At 43.1% G+C, this 25,777-nt stretch overlaps 1 protein-coding gene and 1 long non-coding RNA gene across 3 annotated transcripts in view; one reads left to right on the top strand and one right to left on the bottom strand.

Moving 5' to 3' along the window:
• Positions 1–535: 535 nt before the first annotated feature.
• LOC148407299 (uncharacterized) overlaps positions 536–25,777 on the bottom strand; it is a 33,181-nt gene continuing 7,939 nt past the window's right edge. The window contains exons 1-4 of one of the 2 annotated variants that reach the window (XR_015863745.1): positions 19,850–19,970; positions 13,643–13,770; positions 13,283–13,389; positions 536–623 (exon numbers count right to left, since the gene is read on the bottom strand). This is a non-coding gene — a long non-coding RNA (uncharacterized LOC148407299). Of the gene's footprint in view, positions 624–13,282; positions 13,390–13,642; positions 13,771–19,849; positions 19,971–25,777 lie in introns of those variants that run through there. The other variant, XR_015863744.1, reaches the window with a different exon arrangement.
• lratd1 (LRAT domain containing 1) lies at positions 20,494–22,012 on the top strand. Its single transcript, XM_088403402.1, has one exon. The coding sequence runs from the start codon at positions 20,754–20,756 to the stop codon at positions 21,591–21,593; it is 840 nt and encodes a 279-aa protein (XP_088259528.1). The 5' UTR covers positions 20,494–20,753; the 3' UTR covers positions 21,594–22,012.

Here is a 25,777-nt window from a genome sequence, read left to right as displayed (position 1 = left end):
TTAATTGTGATGTTGCACTTTTTTGGGCAGTATTAAATGGAATTACATTATTTTGACAACTCTGCGCCGCAAGTGATATTTGTTGAGCGCCTCCTCAGCCCGTCACTCTCTCCCTAGCTACAGGTTACGCAGAGGACGCGCGAATAGCAAACAGGCGGCAAATAGCACGCTAACCACAGCTCTGGCGCACGCACCAGGATGCACTTCAGTCATTTCCAATAAACCTGACTGACTAGCGGGGCACGATGCGATAAACGCCACAGCAGAAGCGTCCGTCTCGCCTTCGGAGATTGGAAGGAAGGCCGACACTTGAGTGCACGCTTATCTTCGTTTCTAATCGGCTCCGGGGCGTCAAACAACAAGCAAGAACCTTTAACGCCGTCTTGTCATGAAGAATGAAACATATTTATTGATGTGAAGGCGCAGATAATGGAAATAATTTAAGGTGAATGAGCCCGTACCGGTAACGCGGTTCAAAAATGTTTTTAGCGGGAATTCAAGCTTTATTGGGTGTGTGCGTAGGAATTTTCGGTACCTTTGATCTGGGTGGCTCTGGAATGCTGGGATTAACGCTGCCCCTTGGATCCATCACCGTAATAAGATGTAGAAAAGTCACATGCAGTCTGAAAGGGAAAAGAGAGAGAGGGCATTCAGACCACCACGCACCCCCAATTTGGGCTCATTATGTTGAAAACTCCAGGACGTTTCAAAGCTTCCGTAGAAATGACAGAAAATGAATAGGAAGCTCAGTCCTGGAGTCTGAAGCAGTCTAACGGCCCTAATACACAATCTCGCTCAAATGAAGGCGCTTTTGCTTAAAGCTAAATTACTGCTCTACTAAATAAGGGCATTTTGACAAGAACTACCTGGCTCTCAGGCTGCGCGCTTATGTCTGTCAAATGTGCGGAAATTACACGTGGGGGAGGGGGTGGGCAGAGAGAAGGAGAAGCGGTCGCTTTTGGACTCATCCGGTCCATCGGCAAAGGAGAAGACAATCTTGTCCGTATGGTAAAGCTCCGAGCTGCAGCGCCACTTGAGGGTTAGCGAGGATCTCTCATTACTCGCTGAAGCACTCTTCTCTGTGTTCAAATGGAAAAATAAAGTTTGCGCCCAAAAAGGGACTGTTCAACTGCCACTTTCTCGCTACGCTAACCTCACTTCCGGTAGCCCTGGTGAAACCGCTCAAAATATGTTTTAAAGCACTACTTTTCTCATATACAGTATATATATATATTATATATATATATATATATATATATATATATATATATATATATATATATATATATATATATATATATACTGTATATGAGAAAAGTAGTGCTTTAAAACATATTTTGAGCGGTTTTTGAGCTGATTTTAGTATCCACTCTTAAAAAATGTGACATATTTGGCATTGAACGACTTAATGTTGTGATGTTGCGTTTGCACCATTGTGGACGGTATTAAAAAATATGAATAATAATTTGGAAGTGGCTGTTTTTATTGGTCTGAGCCACTTGTGGCCCGCTAGTTTGACACCCCTGCTCTAAAAGCAAATGTTGACCCTCAAAAAGAGGTCAGAACAAGCGAGGACCTAAATGTCCTCACGTCTCTAAAATGTCCTCACAATGTGGGAAGAAAAGCCAAATCGGTCCTCCCAAGTACAGGTCTAACACACAGGAACACACGCCACACACACGCGGGCTGAGTCGCGGCGCGGCTCACGTGGGCCGGGTGCACGAAAGGCCGCAGGTTCTTCTTCTCGGGGAAGAGATGAGGAAACGTAGTTTGACAAGGAGAGAAAGGTTCTTCCTGTGACAGGCGCCATCTCTTTAATCCCCGTGTTAATTTCCACGGGCGCCACCTCTGTCACCTTATTCTGCCTTATCTGTCTTGCGTCTTGCAATCTGCACTTTATCTTTGTCGTCTTCTCACCTGGCGCCGCCACCCGTATTATTGGCCGCAATTCCCCATCTGGGCCGCGTTAAATGAGCCCCTTCTATTCTTCTTTCCCCGTTGATGGGGCGGCCACAAAAATCAGTAGGGGAACCCGGGATGCCGATGCCCTAAAAGACGATTCAGCAACCAGCTGCTTCATGTTCCATTTCATTTGCTCTTAATTTGTAAAACATATGGTTTCTATCACGGCACTGAAAAGAATGAAATTAAAAACATACATACAACATACAAACATACAACAGCAAAATAAAAGTCATACAGTTTTACAAAAGAGTCACTGAAGCAACCAGCATTTAGCAACCAGCTGCTTCATGTTCCAATTCATTTGCTCTTGATTTAAAAGGCAAAATGTACTGTTTCTGTCTAGCATCAAAAAGCATAACATTAGAACAAAAAATTACAAAATAAATTAATACAATGTTTTGCAAATGACGCAGTTGCTTCATGTTATTGGCTCTTAATTTGAAAAGTAAAACAATTGGTTTTTATCACGGCACTGAAAAGGATGAAATTACCCTAAAATAATGACAAACAAAATGACATAAAGGGCATACAGTGTTTTACAAAAGACTCACTAAAAAACAATTTAGCAACCGGTTGCTTAATGTTCCAATTAATTTGCTCTTGATTTAAAACGTAAACTGCATTGTTCCTGTCACAACATTGAAAGGGATGAAATTAGAATGAGCAAGAACCACTAGAACACGGGTGGCCAACTCAAGGCCCGGGGGCCAAATCTAGCCCCTCAAATAATTTCATGTGGCCCTAAAACTGCTAACTATGACTTCAGGTATCTGGCTAAAATACTAAATTTGCAAGTTGTCTTGACAATTGCCATCGTGAAAAAACAAAACAAAACTGATAACCAACAAGCATTTTTTGTTGCCAATTTGAGCATTTTTTTCCGGCCTCTGATTGGAAAACTAGGTCAATGTGTGACGACCACACTTCAAATTTTATAACGGCCCTCCGACAGAAACTATAACTACAAGGTGGCCCACCATAAAAATGAGTTTGACACCCCCGATTGAAGTAAAGCCATGGCAACGACCTTGCTGGGAGGTTGGGTCCAGCAGAGAAAATCCCATAATACTCCATCACCTGGCGACTCAAATTCCTCCAGCGAATTTCGGCGAGAGTAAAACGCAGACACACTTGCGTCAGAGAAGCGTCGGACGAGGCTCGCTCTACTCAATTGCATTAAAATTGCACTAAACTATTTCCAAGTTTCCTCGTTATATTCTCACTCGGGCAAATTTGCATGAAAGCAATTATCCGGAGGTTATTCCCCACGGAATTTGGACGCCGATTGCAAATGTACCCTTTCCTAAATTCACCCTTGCAGTGTTTCTTACCGGTGGTGCTCATAAAAAAAAAAAAAAAAAAAAAAAAAAAGGATGATAGCACTGCCGACTGGTCTATTTAAGTTATTTATGGGGCATGTGAGTCTGCTTCTTCGGCAGAGCATCCAGCGGCAGTCATTGCTGCAACAACAAACCGCGTGCTTCCTCCCGGCACTCCTTCGCACAAAAGAATTTGTCAGCGCTGGCCAGTGCAGGGCTCACTTTCTTGGGTATGGCCACCCCTGATTATATATATATATATATATATATATATATATATATATATATATATATATATATATATATATATATATCGAATGTTGTCGAATTAAAAAAAACTATATATATCCTTTTTAAGCTAGCGTTCATAGGAGGCACCCTAATATTTGGGGGATTTCCCGGCAGATTTGAAGACGTCCAGAGCCTTACAGTACATTCATACAAAGAAGTTTCTGATGAGCGTCCTGCAGTGTTTCCGCGAGAGAGCAGCAAGAAACGTCATCATCGGCAGCTACGCATCCGCGAGCTAGTCGACAATAAAACACACATGATCAGAGTGGGCCCGGGGGATTTCATTTCTCACCGCTTTGATTTGGACTTGCTGTCACTTCCATTCACTGTGCTTTGGCTCTTTTGCAGTTTTCATTGACTCGTTTGTATTTTTTTTTTTTTTTTTTAAAGATGAGCTCCAGAGTCTCCTGAGGGATTCTACATGTGAAGATTATTGATTGTCTTTGTGCTTTTTTATGTATTATATTTCATGGCTAGGGATTAGTGATGAATCTCCTCCTGCTTTTGTGTTGCTGATGTATTGGCATGGAGCGCCAGTGCTAATAGGGAATATTGGATATTGTGTATTCACACAGCTTGTTTACAGTCACGCAGACAGCGCTCGGCTATAAATAATCCTTTCATCGTCTGAAATACTTACAAACACTAAACCCTGCTCTGAGGATAGCGCCAGCACAACGAACGATGGTCCGAGCTAGCTGACCAATACAAGAAAAAACTTCCAGCAGCTTGCCTATATGTACGAAAATGTTTAGGTCGACTTTTTTTTTTTTTCATTCAAACGGAATAGGCTAGAAAGGCAATTTACAGGTTCCCAATTTTGTCGTCTATAAAAAGAAAAATGTAAAAATTATGTTGACTTACAATAGTCTTGTGGAACACCGCCATTAGCTAGCTAGCTGACTATTTAACTAGCAGGCTAGTTAGGGAGCTAGTGAGTGTCTAAAAATCACTAAATGAAGTATGTACTAAATCTTACTTAAAGGAATGAAGTACTGAAATACCTCATTACTTTAAATATTAAAGTAATTGATTACCATAGCTACCGGTACTAAAATAAATAATTCAAGTGATTACATAAAGAAATCACCTGAATTATTTACATTAGGTTTCGATTTTGATAACTTAAAATATTTTTTTACCATATATTTAGTACCTCAATGAATGAATTACTTTAGTAATTTTGGTAACCAAAGTAACAAATTACTTTAGTAATTCTCGTGCCTAAAACAACAATTATAACTTTTCAAGTTTTTCATATATTACAAAAAAAATTGACTCATTTTTACATTTTACATTACGAAATTATCTCGCGGGCCGGTTGAAACTCGTTTGCGTGTCAGAACCGGCCCGCGGCCCGTACGTTTGACACCACCGGTTTATGTCAACGTCTGAGCCGTTTCGTCGTTTTAACCGCAACTCCTGTCCCAAAACGTGACTATATTCTTTGTCTGGAATGGCGGCACGTCACAAACGCGAAAAAAAAAAAAAGAGAGCTTCTCCCACTATGCACTGCTGGTTCATGTTCCTTGGAGTGTAAGTAACAACGAACGGACTTGCACATAATTAGCGGTAATGGCTTCGGCATTTACGGCCCGACAAAAGCCTTTGCGTGAGCAACCGTCACGAGGAAACCGAGCGCGGCGGAGGCCAGCGCTGGCGGGCGCCGCGTATCGGCACCGGATCTCCGGGGGCTGTCAAAAGCGACACCCGGGTCGCATTTCCACCGGGAAATGGGAAGATCCCTTATCTGCGCTGCCGCTACACACCTTGAAAAATATTTATACGCGTTGTATACTTCAGCGAGCGTATCACATGAAAAATCCAATAACTGCGGTAGGTTTTGGAGACTTTAATTGGGTTTTTGACTGAATCTCCCTCCAACCCAAACAAAATGGGTCGCGCAGCGCTGCGCCAAAGGGAGATGCGAAAAATAGTTATTTGCGGGGTAAATTTAAGACTGATAAATAATAAAATAGGCAGACTTCAAAAGGAGTGCGCTTTCTCCACTGGGGATACAAATTCCTTTTGGAGGACCATTAAGCGGCCATTAAGTGCTTCGTCTGAAAAGATCACGCCGTTCGCATAGTCGTGCTCATGCTGTTTACTTTTTTTTTCTTTCTATCTTCTACTATAGATCATATGAGGTCGAGAGCGCATCGGAATTTGCATTTTATTTTTTCAAGTGAGGGGCGTTCGACTCGTTTGATCCCAAAGACGTGTTTTTACGTTTGATGTATTTATTTTTTTTAGGATATACAATCCCAAGTACACATACGTATGTTTTTTGTTTGTTTCTTTTCTAATTTAAGTGTTTTGCGAAAGGAAACTTTAAAAACAGCTGGCGAATTAGAAATTAAGTACTTGATGATTACTTTCATACAATCAATTACTTTCACACTAAAGTATTAAAAGTAAAAGTAAAAGTAAAGTATATAAAAGGAATTGGTTACCTTAAAAATAAAAAGGATTTCGGTTAGCGCTGATTGATTAGCTTTTAACATGGAGGTTTGAGGTAATGTCTTTTGAAATGTTTCTAGGCCATAGCCGCCTACCGTTAGTTAATCTCCCGGCAACGGACGCTTCGGCCGACTCCCGCGGTGCCGCTTCTATTAGATTGCATTGCCATCCGGCCCGAGTGGGCGTCGCGTTAACGGCTGCGGCGTTCAGATACGACGACGGCGAAGCGACGGCGTTGCCGTCTTTGATCAATTCAAAGCGCTTACTGATCTGCCTTTCAATGTCTCAAATGATTGGGCTTTGCTTTACATGCAATCTCTGCTCATTAAAATTCGACTAATTGCTCGGACAAAGTTGACTCGCTTAATACAATGGGGGACTTTTTTTTTTTTTCAAATACCAAACATACATAGCACTGTACAGCATTTTACAAAAACATCAAATACAATTGTACTTTGAGAAAAAGGGGAAAAAAAGGGTTAGGGTTATGTTTTGGTATATTTTCTGTCTACATGTGTTGCCGCATTTGTGTTGCCCATGTCTGTTGTTTGATCGCAAATTGTCAAGTTTGCAACTCAAGCGATACAAAAAAATTGAAAATTGTGTTAACCTCGGTCAGCGACTTCTGTGTGTTTCCGACTTCTGTACACATTTGGTTTGAATCTGCCTTAGGAGAGGAACGTAGTAGATTGAAACCCTTGTGTGGCGTCCTACATGGCTCTATTCCAGGTACAGTTTTTTTTTCCCCCACACAAATTCAGGCTTATGTTTCCGAAAATTGAGATACCAACGTAATTTAAGTACTATATTTAATTCCCTATAAAATTACACACACACACACACACACACACACACACACACACACACACACACACACACACACAACTGGGGTGGGCCGCTGCCACCCCTGGCCACCCTGTAACAGCGCCTCTGGTGCTCTCATGCGTAACTTGACTCAATTAAAAAAAGAAAAATGAAAAAAAAAAAAAAACATGTCTGTGGGGTGTAATGCGGTTTTGAATGACAAGGTCTTAAAAGCCAGGCCCGGCCCCTCACGCACCACTGATCCAAGAATTAAAAGAAAACACAGTGGTAATTGTGCATAATTGGCGCCGAAGCCGTCCCGATAATGAAGAAGCGGCGGCTCGCCGGCGGGAAGGTCAGCGCATCTATATGCAAATACAAGACAACTCTGGAGCTTAATATCACCTTTTGCCTCCCTCTCGACTTTCACACAGACGTTAAAAGCATGCGCTTGGACAAGGGCCGACCATAGTCTGCAGTGCAAAAAAAAAGTCAGAATAAAAATGCGGGAACAGATGAACACACACATATACAGTGTATATATATATATATATATATATATATATATATATATATATATATATGTGTATATATAAAATTCATTTCAACAAGTCCGTGTTAAAAAAAAAGGAGTTCTTACAAGTCAATATTTTGTGTTTAATGCACACAATAGCGCCGCATGAAACGGGCTGACAAGACAATATTAAAGTCAATATTTCATTTGTAGCGGCAAAAGGCTTTTATCGGAGGAAATGTCAGTGAAAGCACCGCGCGAACATGAAAATTGGCCATATTAAATCAATCTGCCCGAAATGACATTTAATTGATGATTATGATTGCAGGAGGGGAAAAGGACTTGGCGCTTATCCGACACTGTGTCATTATTAAAGGGTGACTGATAAGCGGCAGTTATGGCACGAGGACTTTTTCAAAGGGCCACTTCACTTTGTCTATTAATTTGGATTTATTGAAGGGATCAAAAACCCCGGTCGCTAACGACCTGCTTCACCCTAAACAAAATATCTTGACGTACCGGCACGGAACCGAATCAAAACAAACGACATAAAGCAGCGGTGGGCAAATTGGAGCGCGCGCATCAGGGAAGCTATGTACGATTTTAACGGGGCACTCTAATTTCGTGCTTTTAAATGCATCTTTAAAGCAATGAAATGCCCAAGTCCGTCTGCTTATAGATAATGTCGGATGTCGAATGGAACTGCTCCTTTTCTTTTTCAATTCAGAGCAGATTAATTGGAACAGTTCATTTTGTTTATTTTACATGCCATGCAGTACATACTGCACATACAAATACATATGTACACATATATACATGTATATACTACATATGTACATATCTGTACATGTATACATACATACACATATGTATATACAATTATATACATGGATATAGATATACATATATACATACAGTATGTACACATAGACATGTATACATATGTAGACACGTACATATATTTACACACACGTGTGCACAAATATACACAAAAGCACAAAAGTATACCCGCATGTATCAATATGTACACTAGTAATAGTACTAACTAAACACCTACACCTAGTACTTAAACCTAGCACTACCTAGTACTTAATTACCTACTTAAATAATTTATGGATAGTAATTTGTCGGATCGTAATTTGGTACTAAAGTACTAAAAATAATCAATTACTTTAAAAAGTAAGCAAATATTTTATGTACTAAAGTAGCTTTCTAGTAATAAAAGTAAGAATTTGCTTGAGTACTGCCAAGTACCTAGAACTAGTACTTAAATACTTTATGGATAGTCATTGGTCAGATAGTAATTTGGTACTAAAGTACTAAAGGTAATCAATTACTTTAAGTAGTAATCCATTATATCAGCACTAAAATACATAAAGCAATCAATAAGTTAATGCGGTACTTTAGGTACTGTCAAATAAATGGATTATTTGAGGTAATCAAGTGGGTAGAACCACTTGAATTTGTTTGTTTGTTTTGATTGGGAACGTACGTATTATTGGACTTTTTGTGCGGCGGAGGTAGAAGGTGGGCTGTTGAAGAGGAGGAGGTTGCATGGGAGAAGTCAAGGCTGCAGAAAATTGCTCCTCATTCAAAGCGCACGAGTGACATCCGGAGATTATTGACTGGAAATTTCCGGCGGGCTCGAGATGGCAAAGAAGAAGGCGGGCGGCGGGAGGAGTGAGAGGGCGGGCGGCGGCGGCGGCGGCAAACGCGTGCTGATGCAAAGGCTGCGAGGCTAAAGAGCGAGCGGGCGGCCGAGAGAGAGAGAGATGAGGCAACATTTGTTTAACATGGATGCGGTCAAGGGCACACGAGGAGGCACGGGAACCGTGTATTAAGACTTGTACAAAAGTATTGGGACACCTGTACAAAGGGAAAATGGAAGACCCTCCTGCGCACACACGCTCCCTCAATTTCAACATAAAAACACACACACAAATTCCCAAAATGGGGTATGAGTACCCCTGGGGCTACGTGAAAACATGTAAGTGATCTTTCCGCGGGTATCTGCAAATCCAGTAGGACTCCAAGAGAGGAAGAGTGCCTTTTCCTTTCCGAAAGCCCTCATTCAATCCCAGAGACGTGTTTTTACGTTTCATTGTAAGCGTCCCGAAAGTCAAATCACAGGTACATATTGCTTTCAAATTTTCTCAAGTGTTTGGCTAAAGGAGGGTTAAAAATGGTTTGCACCAAGTAATTGAATACTTTGAGTGATTATTATGTATTTTTATAAATAAATACATATATTATTTGGAGTATTTATGCGCAAACATCCTAAATCGTGTCTAGGAGAATACTTGTCATAATCTGTTATAATCCGACAAAGATGTTGTTCAGCTCTCTTGCTAAGGCAGTCGTGTGCCTTTGAAATGTGGGGCTTGTTATGTCTACATGTTTCGCACCACCGTTTGTCTTCAAACGTCATTGTACAAAGCATTATAAGACTGTCGCATTGGATTTGTTAGCCCGCCTATGAGCTTCCTGCGTTAGCATTAAGCTATGCTGCTTTCTGTGTAGCCAGTTAAGATCGCAACACCCATATCTACAATTTTCCGACCTGCGTACGGCCTCCGGTCTTTATCATTAGTTTGTTTTTCAGCAGTTTCACTCTTTCAGGGCTGCAATCAACATGCGCTAAACTTTGCGACCTGGCGCAATCTCTTAATAATGTCCTCCAGTGGTGAGAGCACAATGGCTGTCAGATTTCTCAAGCCGCCCCAAGAAGCGCGACCTTTCCGGCCCGCCGACGCTTCCGAAAACATTTCCCCGCTTCAGCTCATTGTTTAGTTGTCGGCCCTGAAATTGACTTTCATTATTGCAGCTCTGCTCGCGCCAAAACTCTGTTACGAAAAAAAACAAAACAAAGTGAGCGTTTTGTTTTGAGACGTACAAGTGAAAAGTTCACTCACTTCTCCTGCAAATGAAACATCCAGTTCACGAGTAACGCACCAGTTGTTCAAGACAGTATATCTTATAAAAAAACACTAAACTTTTAATTTACTGTTCATAGGTTGTTGGTATGTGTAAAAGTAACCTATTGAGTGAAATCTGTGAAGTAGCCAGATTTATTTTTTTTTAATTTTTTTACAATGCAATACTAAACTATAGAATAAAACCAAATTTGTTTAAAACAATCATTTTAATATAGTAATACAAAGTTGGAAACATTGTCACTCGCGTATTTCACAGTCCCAGCTATGCCTCTTCTTCCTGGACCCGCACATTGTTATGAGTAATTTATTAGCTCTTTCTTTTTCTGAGCAAGAAGATTTTTATAAACGGATATGCCCGGACATCGAATTTAAGTGAAGCCTTTTATATCATAACAATACACTTGAAAGTTCAATTTATCACAAAAGAAATCTACGAAAAAGTCACATTTCCAAAGCTGTGCATTTCTCCGTTGCTCTCTATATGTATGGCGTTATATTTGTGCCGCAATTACGAGCGCGCGAAAAAAAAATTTGAGCGGAGAAAATCAAACTGAGCGAGCGAAAACAGATTTTGAGCGCAAGAAAAAAACTACTGAGCGCGTAATGATAAGAGTTTGAGCGCGCGCCGATGGAGTTTGAACTCAGAAAGAGAAATCGCTCGCTCAAAATTCCTTTTTGCTCGCTCGGGATAGCGCTCGCGAACGAGAGCGAGATGTTGAGCGCGAGAATGCTATTGCGAGCGAGCAAAAAGGAATTTGGAGCGAGAAACTTCTTTTCAAGAACTTTTTTTCTGCGCTCAAAATCTGTTTTCGCTAGCTCAGTTTTATTTTCAACGCTCAAATTTTTTTTACGCGCGCGCGTAATTGTGGCACAAATATAACGCCATACATATGTAGCCCCACAGACCGGGTGTGTGCGTTTGCTCTCGGCACGCCTACGAGTCACGTGATCGGCTCCCGGAGACCAAGCTGTCAATCAATGTGCTTGCTAGCACGTTTGCAACCTGTGTGCTGAGCTAAGCGCACTCGGACACAGGAGAGAGACACAGAGACACAGGAGAGACGAAAGCAAGCTTTTGGATCCTCTTGCCTTTTGTGATAAATTGAAAAGTGAAAAACCAATACAGTACAGCGTCAATATTTTATTTCGAGACAACAGTAAAGCACCTGAGCCAATCAGGATTCAGACCACAATGTAAAATTTCCACACTGTAAAAAAACCCGTGAAGCAGCGAACCCGTGAAAGATGAACCGCGATACAGCGAGGGATTACTGTACTTGAGTAACAGGTATCGCCAGTGCACCCTATAGTCCGAAAAATACATTCATCTTTACAAAAAACGACATACCTGTCTATCTCTAGTAGAGATAAAGGCAAACAGCACCAGTTGGATTTTTTCAGCCGAATAGACAGACAAAAAAAAAAAATGCAGGTATGAAAATGTAATTGACCCCCTCGGCAAGCGTGCAATAGCGTTTGCTGTCACGCCGACACAGAGGCGGGCGAGAGCCCTTCCCCAAGGTGTTTATTTCCTTATTTCCTGTCTCATTGCGCCCGTTAATTGAGTTGTCCCAGTGTCACTAAGCGCGCCGCCCGCCATGGACAACCGATATTGGACTTGCGCGAGCGTTATAAATCATTGATTGTGTACTACCAAAGGAAAAAAAAACTTGACACATGATTATTGACTGCGCTTGACAGAGACATTTTTGTTGAAGGGAAAGCCGGGCTTGACCTTATCGACCCGCCCGCTAATCTCAACGCACACCGTGCTCGTTTCCAGACTTTGCGCGCCCGCACAAAGAAAGTCTTTTTATTTTCCCAATCAGAAACAAAAAAGGGGGCGAAAAAAAAATATCTCCAATCTCAGCGGGAAGAGAAAAGCTTTGTTGGGGTTAATTGCCGTTTCCGTCGTCAAGCAGGAAACAACAAGTAAAATGTTAAATGGGGACAACGTGAAAACAAAAACGAACTGTGGTTTGCTTCGACCATTTTTCAAACGCCTGTGAATTATTATTTTTTTCTCTCCCGTTCTCGGTCCATTGAGGGATGTTTTCGCTACAAAAAAAAATGGACACCCCTGCTCATTTCTAGTTGATGGCAAAGATGCTCCAAGAGCTGTAGCGTGTACCACCGTGCGTACCTTAAAACAAGGTCAGGTATCAGCGCGATACACAAGTATCGGTACTCGCCCACTCCTGCTATTAAACAGAATGTTTGTCTGGACTAAATAGCAAGAATTAAGCGTCACCCGATTGTGAAGAGAAAGCAAGAAAGCAGCTAAGAGAGGAGACAATGTGGAGGATTAACGAGGCGTTTTAATTGTGGAGTGGAGGTATGAGGCCACCCGCTGAGCCTCCCACATGCGCCCAAGGGCCCTAAAGTGGCGACGCGGGGGTCTCACCGCGCCAGCAAACCTCTTTGCGCCGGAGAGGCATCCAACTGGAACACATGTAGGAGAATATACATCTACTTGGTCCCTATTTTTTTTTTCTCCATAGCTGCATAGCGCTAAGTGGCAACAGCTGGCAAATAAATCAGCGCCACTTAATGTGTTAAATATCATTTGTTTGGGGGAAAAAAGTGGAATGGGTATGGGCCGATAAATAAACCAATGAACATTCTTCTTGTTTTTTTAAATTGTTCCAAGCAAGTCGCAGCGCCCTGTCGCTGCTAAGCTACTGTGGAGTCAAAAGACCACATCCTTACCCCCCATGGAAGTCAGGAAGGTAAAAAAAAAACACACAAAAAACAAACAACGAAAAAGCCATCTAATTATTTTCAGACAGATTGTTGAGTCAACTTTGCAAGCACTAGTGATACCGCATCACCGAACTGCGCCACGCTTTCAACAAATGTCCACTGTGAGGCACACTAGACTGAATAAAATCCACGAAAGTAGAGATATATTTTCAAAATAATTAAATTGTATGACCTATAAACCTTGAAACTATGAGCATAAATGTGTGTTTTGATCAAAATTGGACACTAACCTCGCCTTTTTCAAAGTAGCGTTTTGAGAGCCATCTTGGAAGCTCCAAAAAGAGCATGGAGGGCGTCATAACTTGATTTCGATTGGCAAAGCTTCGTCAATCATCTCCTAGACGGGGCATCAAAATAGAGCTTATTTATTGGATCATGTCATCCAGCATCCTGCATAAGTCTGAAGGGGTCCAGACAAAGATGTCGTCCTTGTCCCCCATGCATGCCAAGGAAGTAAAAATAAACAAATAACAGTGATTGCCACTATTTTTTAGAAAATGCAAGAAAATGACCATGTCAAATGCAAAAGCAAGAGTTATACAATTCTTTGTTTCTGATTTAAAAAAAAAAAAAAAAAAGAAGGCACTTACATTTGCCTTTGAGAGCCATCTTGGAAGTTAAACAAAAAGGCACAGAGGGCATGCTAAGTTTCATATTCTTGATTTCAATTGGTGTAAAGTCGTCCAGTGATCTTCCAGAAACGTCAGCATATGACCTCCTGCAAAACAAAACAAAATAATGAAAACAGCGCTCGCAAACTAATTCTTTTCAAAGAGGCGGCTTTTTGAGTCAACTGCAATCAGCCAATCATATCCTGCGCGGTTATAACGCTCTTTGTTAGATGACTCAAAAAAGAAAAGCGCTCATTAACATTGACGGACAGCATTAACGGTTCTTGAAATCTTGACAATTTAACACCACGGTAAAACCGTCAAGCCGGTTATCGGCCCATGCCTGGTGCGGTAAGTGTTGAAAAAAAAGATGTTGCCGTCTTCGAGGGACAATGGACGAAATCAATTGAGGACACAAAGGCGGCGCGGAGGTGAGGCCGGGGCAAGGGGGAGGGGTGTTATTCCGGTGACATATTACGGCGCCCCTAAGGGAAATTGCATTGTAAAGTGGGCAACTTCTCCACAAAAGGAGACAAGGTAATCCCCCGGATGCCGGCTGCCCGTTAATTTGTCACCTTGTGCTTTGTGCGGGTGATAGCGACGCAAGTCCCGCTACGCACTCCACATTCAAGGCCCCACATCACACGCGGCCGCTAATGAGGACTCGCCGGCCCTTTTGGGGGGGGGGCAAAGGTCGGCGGCGGGACTTTGATGGAAGATTAGGCCGGCCAGTCACGCGGAGGACAGGTCGCACGCAAAGATGGCGCTCACGTGGTTCTGCTTTGCGCTTGTTTAAGCGGTAGTTGGTTGAGAAAAAAAAACATATTAGATGATATTATATATGGTAAATTACTGAAAAATTATTGAGAACCAGTACACTCACAAACCGTAATTCCCACACACCGGATTATGAGGCGCACCTGCAATGAATGGCGTATTTTAAAAGTGGTTTCATATAGGGCAAACCGCATTATAAGGCGCATAGAATAGAAGCTACAGTGGCTGGAGTTATGCCTCCATTAGATGGACTTGCGCAAAATGCAAAGGCAACGAAACAATCCGTTAAGTCATTGTGACTTTATTAATAATCAGAAATGAAGACAAAAGATGTTTTGTGGAAATAAAGACTGTTTAGATCATAGGTGTCGAACTCCAGTCCTCGAGGGCCGGAATCCTGCATGTTTTCCAGTTTTCTTTCCCCAACACACCTGATTCAAATGATTAGCTCATTAGCAAGCTCGGCAAGAGCTTTAAAATGATCCCAATCATTTGAATCGGGTGTTTTTGAGGGAAAAGGTTTGAAAACATGTAGGATACCGGCCCTCGAGGACTGGAGTTCGACACCTGTGGTTTAGATGTATGCTATGCCCCTGAACATAAATTTCCTTTCCAATAGAAATATTGCATTCATATTAAGGAGCTGAGGAAAATCTTCCAGACATAGCGAATTGTGCTTTTGTTGACCGTTGATGGAAACATTTACACGTTTGTTGTCGGAATGTCGGAATGTTTGTTGGTATGGCTCTACTTTTGTGTAGAGTGTGGGAAGTCCTTGACCAGTTGGGGGAAATAAGCAACCTGGTTAACAAAAGCAGATAACGAAATAAATGGCAGTTTAGTCTGAAAAGGCAAAACTCCTTTTATAAAAGACGTTTGCCTCAGGTTGCGTTTTCGTTTCCGGTCTCTCTTATTGGCGCTTTGATAGGCAAACAGGAAAAATTCCATTGTTTGTCCCGATTATGGTTTCCTTTCGCTACTTTTGCTTCGTGAGCGCGGTACGTTTTACCGAATGTGATTGAAAGGACGAAAAACTGTCCGCGGGCGACATGAATCATCAGAATACATTTGAAAAGCTGAAAGCTAATTAGTTTGCCGAGAACACGCGCAATCTTATTTTGCAGGCTTTTCTTCAGGAGTAAACAAAATCTTCAAGTGCATTTCGCTGCGAAACAAGTCATAACAAAAGGACGACACAAAAGGACATTATGAGCTTGAAGCCACGCATATGAAATTCTCGTTTGAAGCCGGCTTTAATTGCGGCCACTTCACGCGATGCCAACCGGACGTCACGTTTGCCTCGACGCCCGCCGCCATCAATTTCCCAAGCGAGCGCCGGGCGCATATGGGCCGCGGCGGCCAAGGTCGGATCAAAAATGATTCGCGGCAGAGCGCGCACCCGCAACGTTCGGCGCGGCAGACGGCGACCTCCGTCCGACCTCTTTCGATACGGCGGGCGACTCGAGCCGGGCAATAACGCGCGCGCTCCGGCGCCGCTGCTGATGTCGGCACATTGGCGCCGGGGGAGCGGAGCCGCTTCACCGGAACTGATTAGCACTTTTATCCTTCCTCCCCTGCCAACGCCGGCTTGCATACCAATGGGCCCGGCCCGGCGCCCGCCCCCCGAAAACCATGCTGGCGCTCAAATGAACTGAGGGGGCGGCGGCGGGGGACTGCGCGATTTTGAAAACGCTGCCAGTCATTGACTAATATGACTAACTTTCATTTTCATCTGTAAAACGCTACGGGAGCTTCAGCAATCAAGCAGATTGTCGTATTTAGGGGATATACCGATTATGGGCCGGCCCGATTATCGGCGGGAGATCGCGCCATCTTCCGCATTTTGACAAAAGACAGAGATCGGCCGCAATCTACGTGTTTTGACGAATCCCAAAGATTACAGCTGATCTTCCGCGTTTTGGCGGAAGATAGACGCGAATGTTCCGCGTTTTAAAAAAAAAAAAAAAAAAAAAAAAAAAAACGATCGTTGGCATTTTGACAAACGCCCAAGATCATAGTTCCAGTAGTTCTAGCGTAAATGACTGTTTTCGCCACCCGAATTTTTTTTTTTTTTTCTATAAGCGGTTAGCTGTCTTGAACGCAACATTAGCTTAGCAACGATGCTAACAACATCAACCCACACTGTTATATCACAGGGCGCTAAGTGAACTGTGCAAAAAGTTCCGATTTTTTCGGAACATTTTCGGAACGTATGGTGACTGTTTCTTTTCTCGACGGAAAAGTGGTCGCGTTTGCTATTTTCGCAAAGAGGAAGTTGGCATTGAGGACCACGCGGATGTCGGTCTTGCGACGCGTCAGCCGAGCCCTCCCGAATGAGTCACAGTCTGACGGGAGCTGATAAGAGCTCGCCCGTGGAGGAGCTGCTTTTCAATCACACATCAAAAAATAAAGTCCTTTGCAAAAAGGGTGAGCAAAAAAACTGTTTAAGGGGGGGATGCATGTAAGATGGCGAGGCAGAAAAAAGGCCCGGCCAAAACGGGCAGACAATATGACTATCACGCGGCGGCGACGTCTTGCAACTTTTGTTGCTTGTTTGCCGGAGACCGTTGCGAGTTTGTGTCTTCATGGCAAACGTTTTGCCAAACCAATTACTCATTTTGGCAAAAAAACGACATGTTGCGGCCTCAGAACTTTCCCAATTTCCTGAGCGGTTGGCTCGCCAGACGTCTCCGGACAGCCCAAGAACGAGACTGCAATTCGCAATTAACTCATTCCATCCCTAATACCTATTTTTACTTAAGTAGGGAATTGGTTAAATGTGAAGCATGCTTTCAGTGAACTTTTCTTTTTTTAGAGTGTAGTTTTGTGCACGACCCAAAAATTTGGGTCAAATTGATTGGTCGCTTTTGAACTGAAATTGGGTTATTTCTGAGGTTGTCATGTCCAAAACAACCCATTTTTTCTGTTTTTTTTTTTTTTTTTTCTATGAGATGTGTTATTTCCGGCAATGACAATGCACATCCATATAAAACTTCAATCTAGGCATATACACTCTAAAAAAATGGGGGGCAAAATAACCCAATTTTACCCAACTTTCTGTTTTGTTTCATACAAACCAACTCAATTTGAAGTTGCCATGTACAAATCTTTTTTTTTAACCCATTAATGGGTTATTTTTGAGGTCGTCATGTTCAAAACACGCCATTTTAAAATAAGATTTTAGTCCTTTTATTTTAGTCCTCTGCAAGGAAAAAACATTTATGACAGAATAACCCAATTATGACCAACCCAATAATAGTTTCAATTTGACCCAACTTCCTGGCATGTTTCATTCAAAATAACCCAATTTTTGAAGTTGCCATGTACAAATCAGCTTTGTTGAGGGTGAAACAGGATCCAGAAAATTTTTGTCGCAACCGTTTTTAGAGTGAACGTTTTGCAAAGGAGTCACGATAAAACAAATTAGTAACACATTGCTTCATGTTCCAATCGATTTGCTCTTCATTTGAAAAAAAACAATTGTACTGTTTGGGTCACAGCATGACAACGCATTAAATTGTATTCTCCCCAGCTGAGACCCGCAAGGTTAGACAAACAGTCCCGTTTATAACAAAGTTGCAATTACATCGGCCAGCGCCACTGTAGGCAGATTATTGCCATGGCAACAGAGAGGCTGAAATCTGATTGGACTAAAACATCAAACACTGCCTTAGCCGTACGAGCTTGGAGAAAAGCTTCAAAAGGAAAGAGAATGGGCCGCTGGAAAGGCATAAATTTGATTCACCCGCCGCTTTTCAAATTTTTATTTTTGACTGTATGCTTGATTAAGGGGCCGTGACCTTTGTGACCTCTGCCTCACGGTCACACACTGCACTGCCCAGCATGAAAAATACGTTCCAACGAGTCGCAAAATGTTTTGTTGCTCCACGCTGAGCTGAGTGGATTTTTGTTTTGGTTTTTTTTTTGGTCGTGTGTGTGTGTGTGTGTGTGTGTGTACAGTAATAACCACCCCCGTGGCGGAAACAAAGAGCGAGGACGCTTCCACGTCGCCGCCATCCGGGCGGGGAGCTTTGTGAGAGAGAAAACGAACAACACATTTGTTGTAAGGGGGAGGCGAGGAGAGAAAACATGAGAGGGGCGAGGAGCGGGGTTTGATGTAAACAACAGGCTAGCGATCTGATGCGGGCGGCGCCGATAAAAAGCACCCTCAGCTGACACCGGCGCGCGCCGTTATGCATGCCACATTATCTCCTCCTGGCCTCAAAATTCATTTGTGGCTGGTGCAATGTCCTTCCAGGGGGGGAAACCGTATTTTCCGACCTTCAATGAGTGATAAATTCAATAAACGGTTTTAATAAAGAAGGTGCATCGCATTATAAGGCGCATAGAATAGAAGGTACTGTAGAGGCTGGAGTTGCCTTATGTGTCCACTAGATGGAGCTGTTCTAAAAGGAATGGCAACAAAACAATCAGATAAATCAGTCAAAATATATTAATGAACAATCAGAAATAAAGAATAAATGGCCCATTTTCAAAGAACTTTCATATACCGCATTCTAAGGCGCATAGAACAGGGGTAAGGAACCTTTTTGAAAGCGGGAGCTACTTCTCTGGTACTGATTAATACGAAGGGCTACCAGTTTATGTGACGACACCGACGTCACAATCATTAAGAAACAGCTGTAGTTAAGTGTAATATGTAATGTAAAACATGTATAATTGTTTGTAAAACTGATAGAAAATCATCAATGTTCTATCTCTTGTAAGCCATTTGCAGAACAGAATTTAATAGGAGGAATGGGTCTCGCTGCGTGCGCTCTGTTGGCACAGATTTTGTGTTGCTGGCTTTGCAGTTGATTTGGATGCGAGTAAATCGCTTGTTTTTGGCTTCTTCATTCACTCCGCCTCTGACTCACATCAGTGATAGCGACCGTTAGCTTTTTCGTTGTCGTTTCATCGTGGCGGCGAGCTTTAGAACGTCGTCATGAAAGGGGCGCGGCAGCAACATGGTGCGCCGTCAGTCAATGAGACCTTTCACTCCCTGGTTAGAAATGTAGATACTAAAATACCTCACATTTGATAAGATATTGCCGCAATTCCGCAAAGAGAAGACGCACCCTAAATTTTGGGATCAAATTCTGGTATTTTCTAATTTACCATCTCCATCACTTTGTCAATAATGTAAAAAACCCTTCATACTTTCTTGCGTTCATATCCGTAAGTTTTATATTTCTTGCATGTTTTATGTTTCAGATTTCCCACATTGTGAGCAGTCAGTGAACGCCTCGGGAGTCTAACTTTGAATGCGCTCTAAGCAGTTCTTTTTCCTTCTCCTCGCTACGCAGTTCGAGTTCATTATATCGGAAACAACCAAAGTTTTAGTTTCAAGTTTATGGTTGTGTGTATATGACAAAAGACTGCATTTAATAAACGAATCAAATGGAATACCTTTCCGTCTTCTCCAACCGGTGCACACAGCACCGGGATGGACTCGAACGTTGGTTCAATCTGCTCACTTCTTTCCTTGAAATTAATGCTGAAACAACCTCAGCTACCATGAGCTGCTGTTAGCTGCAACGGGCACTGGCGGCAACTAGCCAACTAATAGGACGCACCCATACTTTTGGACTTCATTTTTGTGGGGGAAAAAAAAGTGTGTCTTTTTATTGGGGAATTGCAGTATATCTGTAAGATTTCATTACTTATATGTCTTAAATGTCATGATATGGGCCTTTGAATTTCTGGCTATGGCGCTTGGTGAGATTAAAAAAAACAAAAAAAAAAACAAAACATGGCCAGCTTCGGCTTGACAGAAGTGCAAGCTTGTAGAACAGCAACCTGCTGCGGTTTGTTTGTCTGCCACTGGAACTCGGACAGAATTCGCACAGCTATGCGACACACACACGCACACGCACGCACGGCAGGGTAACAAGCCACGCGTCCGATTGGACGGCGCGCCTGAATGGCGCTTCGCACATTGGACGCGGGGCGAGGGGAAGCGCGCGGCGCGGTCCACTCCGGGAAGAGGGGGCGGGGCTACGGCAAAGCCCTTAAAAACGGCGGCCGGCGGAGGAGCGCCAGAGTCGGCAGTCAGGCTGGGACTACTCGGTCCGGCGGCGCGCCAGAGGAGCCAGAGGAACCAGAGGAGCCGGAGGCGCAGCGGGAGCCGGAGGACGCGCGCGGCCATGGGGGCCGGGGATATTTAAGGCAGCTCCTGCCCGGGGGGGGCGCACGGCCATCGTCTCGGGGGCTCCGGAGCGCCCGTGCGTAAAAAGCGCTCCGGTGACGCCTGCGCTTTCTCCCCCGCCGGCGCAGACGCCGCAGTCCATGCCGCTGGCTTGCCGGGTCCTTGATGGGAAACCAACTGGACCGGATCACGCACCTCAACTACAGCGAGCTGCCCACGGGGGACCCGTCGGGGCTGGAGAAGGACGAGCTGCGCGTCGGCGTCGCCTACTTCTTCTCCGACGAGGAGGAGGAGGCGGCGGCGGCGGAGGAGGAGGAGCGCGCCGCGTCCGAGCCGCCGCCGCCGCCGCTGGCCGACGGCGAGGACGAGGAGGGGGAGGAGAGGGACGAGGGGGAGGGGGAGGAGGAGGAGGAGGAGGGGCCCTTCTGGCCCAGCGAGGCGGAGTACTCGGCGTTCCGGGCGCACGAGTGCATCTTCTCCAAGCGGCGCGAGAAGACGTACGTCGGCAGCGCGCTGCTGGCCGCGTGTAAGCCGGGCGACCTGCTGGAGCTGGTGGCGGCGGCGCAGCCGCCCCACTGGGCCGTGTGCGAGCGCCACGGCCGCGTCATCCACCTGAGCAAGGGCGAGATCCGCCGCGACGGGCTGCTGGAGGTGTGCGCCGGGCGGCGCGGCCGCATCGCCAACGGCCGCTACCGCTACCGGCCGCTGCCGCCCGAGCTGGTGGTGCAGAACGCCGCCGGACACGTGGGCCTGCGCAGCGACCAGATCTGCTGGACCAACTCGGAAACTTTCGCCGCCTGGTGCCGCTTCGGCAAGCGCGAGTTCAAGGCGGGCGGCGAGGCGCACTCGGCCGAGCAGCAGTACCTGCTGGAGGTGCGGCTGGCCGGCAGCGGCGTGCGCACGCTGCTCTTCCGCAGCCTGGAGGACATGATCCGCGAGCGGCGGCGGGTGGACGCCGGCGGGATCCTGCGGGCGCTCTCCCTGCTCGGCGGCGCCAAGGACTGAGCGCCGGGACCCCTTTCCCAGACCGCAGACGCTGTGCCCTTGTGGAATGTGGGACCGCGCCCCTCCCCCGTTTCTCATCCCCGGGCTTTGTCCGCCCCCTCCCCGGATGCTGGATTTTATTTTGGGGAGTCCCGTTAGCTTTAAGAGTCCCCTCCTGGTCACACATAAGCTGCCTAGAAAAACAACAACAAAAATAAGGAACAGAAGCGTTTTTGGGCTCGTTCGTCTTTGCCATACGATGACAAGTTATTGTCAGCTCACAGCCATGTGCCACAGCGATGGATGTGTGCGTACAAAAAAAATGTATTCTTTATTTTTGTATTTGCGTTAAGTGGATTATCCGACGCCGATCTTGTTTTTTTTTTTCCGCCTCTCTTTTTTTTGGGTTGAAATAAATGGAGGTTGAAATATGAAAACAAGCGCTTGGTCCGGCAGGTGTTCTTAGCTTCACACACACACATTATTTGTATGTATATATATATATATATATATATATATATATATATATACACACATATATATACACACATATACATACATACACACACACACACACTGAATTATTCATGTCCGGCTGACCTGCCTGGGGGCTGATAGGCTTCATGTATCTGTGCAGATTTCAAAGGCCAGGAAATGGTCATAAGCACTCAGCATGCAAGCGCTTTAATTGGGGGGGGGTCTCTCAATGGGGGGAAGGGGGCATCGTGGGCAATGCTTTGATGGGCGCATCGCTCGCCTGAGGATGAAATGTTTGACCCACTCACCTAGTTCTCAGGTTCTGTTTGGATCCGTTTTATATGTTCGTCACGTAAATCTCGTTGACTCGTGCCTACTTTTGTGTCTACTCTCAAAAAAGTAATTGAAGTCATCAAAAACTGCGGTTGACTACTTTAGCGCTTAATTAGTAGTGGCACTTAGTATTACTTGATTGCCCGAAGTAATCGGTTACCTAATACTTTGGTATCCAAATTAAGTGCCAAAAGTCATTATTTACTTTACCTCTCAGGGAAAGCGTAATGTATTCCTGTACTACTTGATTGCCTAAAGTAATTGATCTTTAAGTACTTAAGTACCCAACAAAAGTACCTAAAGCAATTGATTACTTTAATGCTTAAGTAGATAGTGGATTACCGTATTATGCGACTGCTAATGGATTACTGTAGCACTCTGTTGCCTAAAGTAATCAAATGCTTTAGTAATTTAGTACCCAAAGTAAGCGCTTAAGTACCTAATCGACTCATGTGGTACTTGATCGCCTGGGATTGGATGAGTTAACCAATGGGCGTGGCCTAAACCGCCAGGTGAGATCCGTAAGGATCAAAGTGTAGTTCCGACATGCAGTAGTATGTATTAGTCATTTGAAAAGACAAATGCTAATCTTGTCTTGCTAACGTTTGCGTTTGGTCACATGACACGAGCGAGTCGCGCGGCGCGATTGGCTGGGGAGCGCTCGAGCATACGCGAGGGGCAAAGAAAAGGGATGGATGGCGAGCTGGGTGCTTTATTTGGGTGTTTACTCGCGGCGCCGCCGGCTGGCAGAGCAACAACTCTCAATGTGGAAAACGGACGCTTGGTGTTTGCAAATGGGATGAGTGGAAAGTCGCAGGCGTCTTTCACTCGTGTTCGTGCGTACAATCCAAAATTTGGATTTGGATTTTTTTTTTTTTTTAAAGATTGAAACTAGAAATGGCTGGTACGTAATGCACTAAGTAATTGATGACTTTAGGTAACTTCAATCATTTTTGATCATTTTCTTTAAGCACTACCGTAAGTGTGAACGTGATCAACTACTTTAAAGATTGATGTAATCAATCATTTTAGGTACTTTAGTACTTAAAGTAATAGTACTTGATCAACTAGTAGTTGATCAATTTCACTGATTAGCAATTTTTACCTAAAGTACTTGATTCTAATTTATGAATAATATTTCAGTACTAAAGATATTGATTAATATGTATTAATTGGTTACTGGGGATTACTAGTTATTAAAACCCTATATAGTATTTATGTGTGTATATATATATATATATATATATATATATATATATATATATATATATATATATATATATATATGTATAAAAAAAGTTAAAAAAAAACGTAAAATTACATCTTTGGGATTTAATTCTTATTTTTCAAAGCTATTTTTTTTGTTTGCTACTAACATCAATTGAAGATTTTTTTTGTCTCTCTTTCCAATCTCGGTCCCACTTGTCTGATCGCACCCCTAAAATTTTCTCCTGACCTTTACCTTTAAAGGAAAGATTTGCGGATTTCCCCTTGAGCAAATGGCCACAAATGGGCCCGGCACTGACCTACATTTGCAACCCAAATTTTAAATGAGGCCCATGAAATTGTATTCATGTTCTCCCAACAGTGCATTCCCTTCATTTGCTCTCCCTCTCGGCCGTAAGCTTCCAGGAAATTGTTTTTTTTTTTCTGTCTAATTGGAATTCAGCCTCTGCAGTATGTACTACTATGTAGTGCTAATTTACCAAGTTAACCCTTGTGCAGTGTTTTGTCCCATCCTTTGAACTTTACATCAAAGGTATTTCACATATAAATGGAAAGCAGTGAAAGAAGACCCCAGGGAGCTGAAATTTCACCCAGTTGGAGACAACATGTCCAAGTTCAACACGGCACGAGCGCTTAGTTATCAGACTAGTGATGTGGAAGAATTTCTCCCAAGAAATGGACTTATCCTAGAAACCAAATGAATTTCAAATTCAAAATTGCGGTTGTTCTGAGCAAAATGAAACTGAAAATCGGTGTTGCAGTTCAAAAGCTAACACAGGGCTCCATGCTATGCCCGCTATGCTAGCAATTTAAGGTAGAATGATCTAACATTTGATAGTGTTCTTTATTTTTGTATTTATTCCGTCTCGGGACCTGCTTTTGTTCTTTACACGAAACGGCGACTGGCTCAGGTGTGTGCAGCCCCCCCCTGACTCCCCCTTGGGAGTTATCCAAATGAGGCTAGTGGGGCGCGCGATGTTGCCAGGAAGATTTCCTGGCGTTTGAGCGAGTGACCATATGCGTGAGGGGGTTCAAAAACAACAAGCTACAAGATTGAGCGTCAGCCATATGTCGCCTATGTTTATTCATAAGGGTCTGTCTCATTTTGGATTTTTTTTTTTTTCCCTCCACCAGCCATGGGCTGAAGGTAAACGAGGTTGCTACGGAAACCAAGGTCGTGGTATGTTGTACATCCTTTTTGTGCAAAATCTTGGCAGCAGTGTATTAGGCCTCTTATCAAATATTTTACAATCAATTGTTCTTTACCGATTAATCGAATCATCACATAAAATATTTTGCATTCAAGTATTACAAAACCTTTACAAAAACGTTTATTTACCAACTATCCTTTATTTTGTATTGTTTAGTGATTAAAAAAAAAACAATAATCAAAGACTGTTAAAAAAAATTGATTAAACATAAAATTGTGATACAACTTTCACGAAGGACTGCAGAAATCAAAATAAGTACTGTTAAGAGGCCAGAATTGGAGGATTCCCATCTTTTTCGGTTAAACAATCGATTAGTCGATTTTGACAGCGCTTCTGTGTATGCTAAACAGCTCCTTGAATGAAACAAAAGAGACTTCTATCGATTATTCTATCGAATAATCTGATAAAATTTGTTTGCATAAAAGTGTATTAAAAAGGGCTGTCACAATTGAATATTTTGAGAATAGATTATTCCATCGATTAATAAAATCGACTAAAAATTCGGTTAGTGTAGTGTATTTAAAAAAAAGGGCTGTCACTATCAAATATTGTATAATAACGATTATTCCCTCAATTATTCAAATAATTTGATTCAGCATAAAAGGGCATTAAAATAAACACCTGTTATCAAATACATTTAGAAGTGATTATTTTAACGATTATTGCATCAATTCATCAAGTTCGTCTCGCATAAAAGTGCAATAAAAAAAGCCTGTCACTACAAATACTTTTAGATAGATAGAGATAGATAGATAGATAGATAGATAGATAGATAGATAGATAGATAGATAGATAGATAGATAGATAGATAGATAGATAGATAGATAGATAGATAGATAGATAGATAGATAGATAGATAGATAGATAGATAGATAGATAGATAGATAGATAGATAGATAGATAGATAGATAGATAGATAGATAGATAGATAGATAGATAGATAGATAGATAGATAGA

This window comes from Hippichthys cyanospilos, chromosome 20 (genome assembly GCF_059441005.1).
Source record: "Hippichthys cyanospilos isolate Australia breed blue-spotted pipefish chromosome 20, RoL_Hcya_1.0, whole genome shotgun sequence".
Taxonomy (NCBI): domain Eukaryota; kingdom Metazoa; phylum Chordata; class Actinopteri; order Syngnathiformes; family Syngnathidae; genus Hippichthys; species Hippichthys cyanospilos.
This window is presented reverse-complemented; position numbering and strand designations above follow the sequence as displayed.

Coding starts and splice junctions, on each gene's coding strand:
- lratd1 (XM_088403402.1), top strand. CDS start 20,754: ATGGGAAACCAACTGGACCGGATCACGCACCTCAACTACAGCGAGCTG.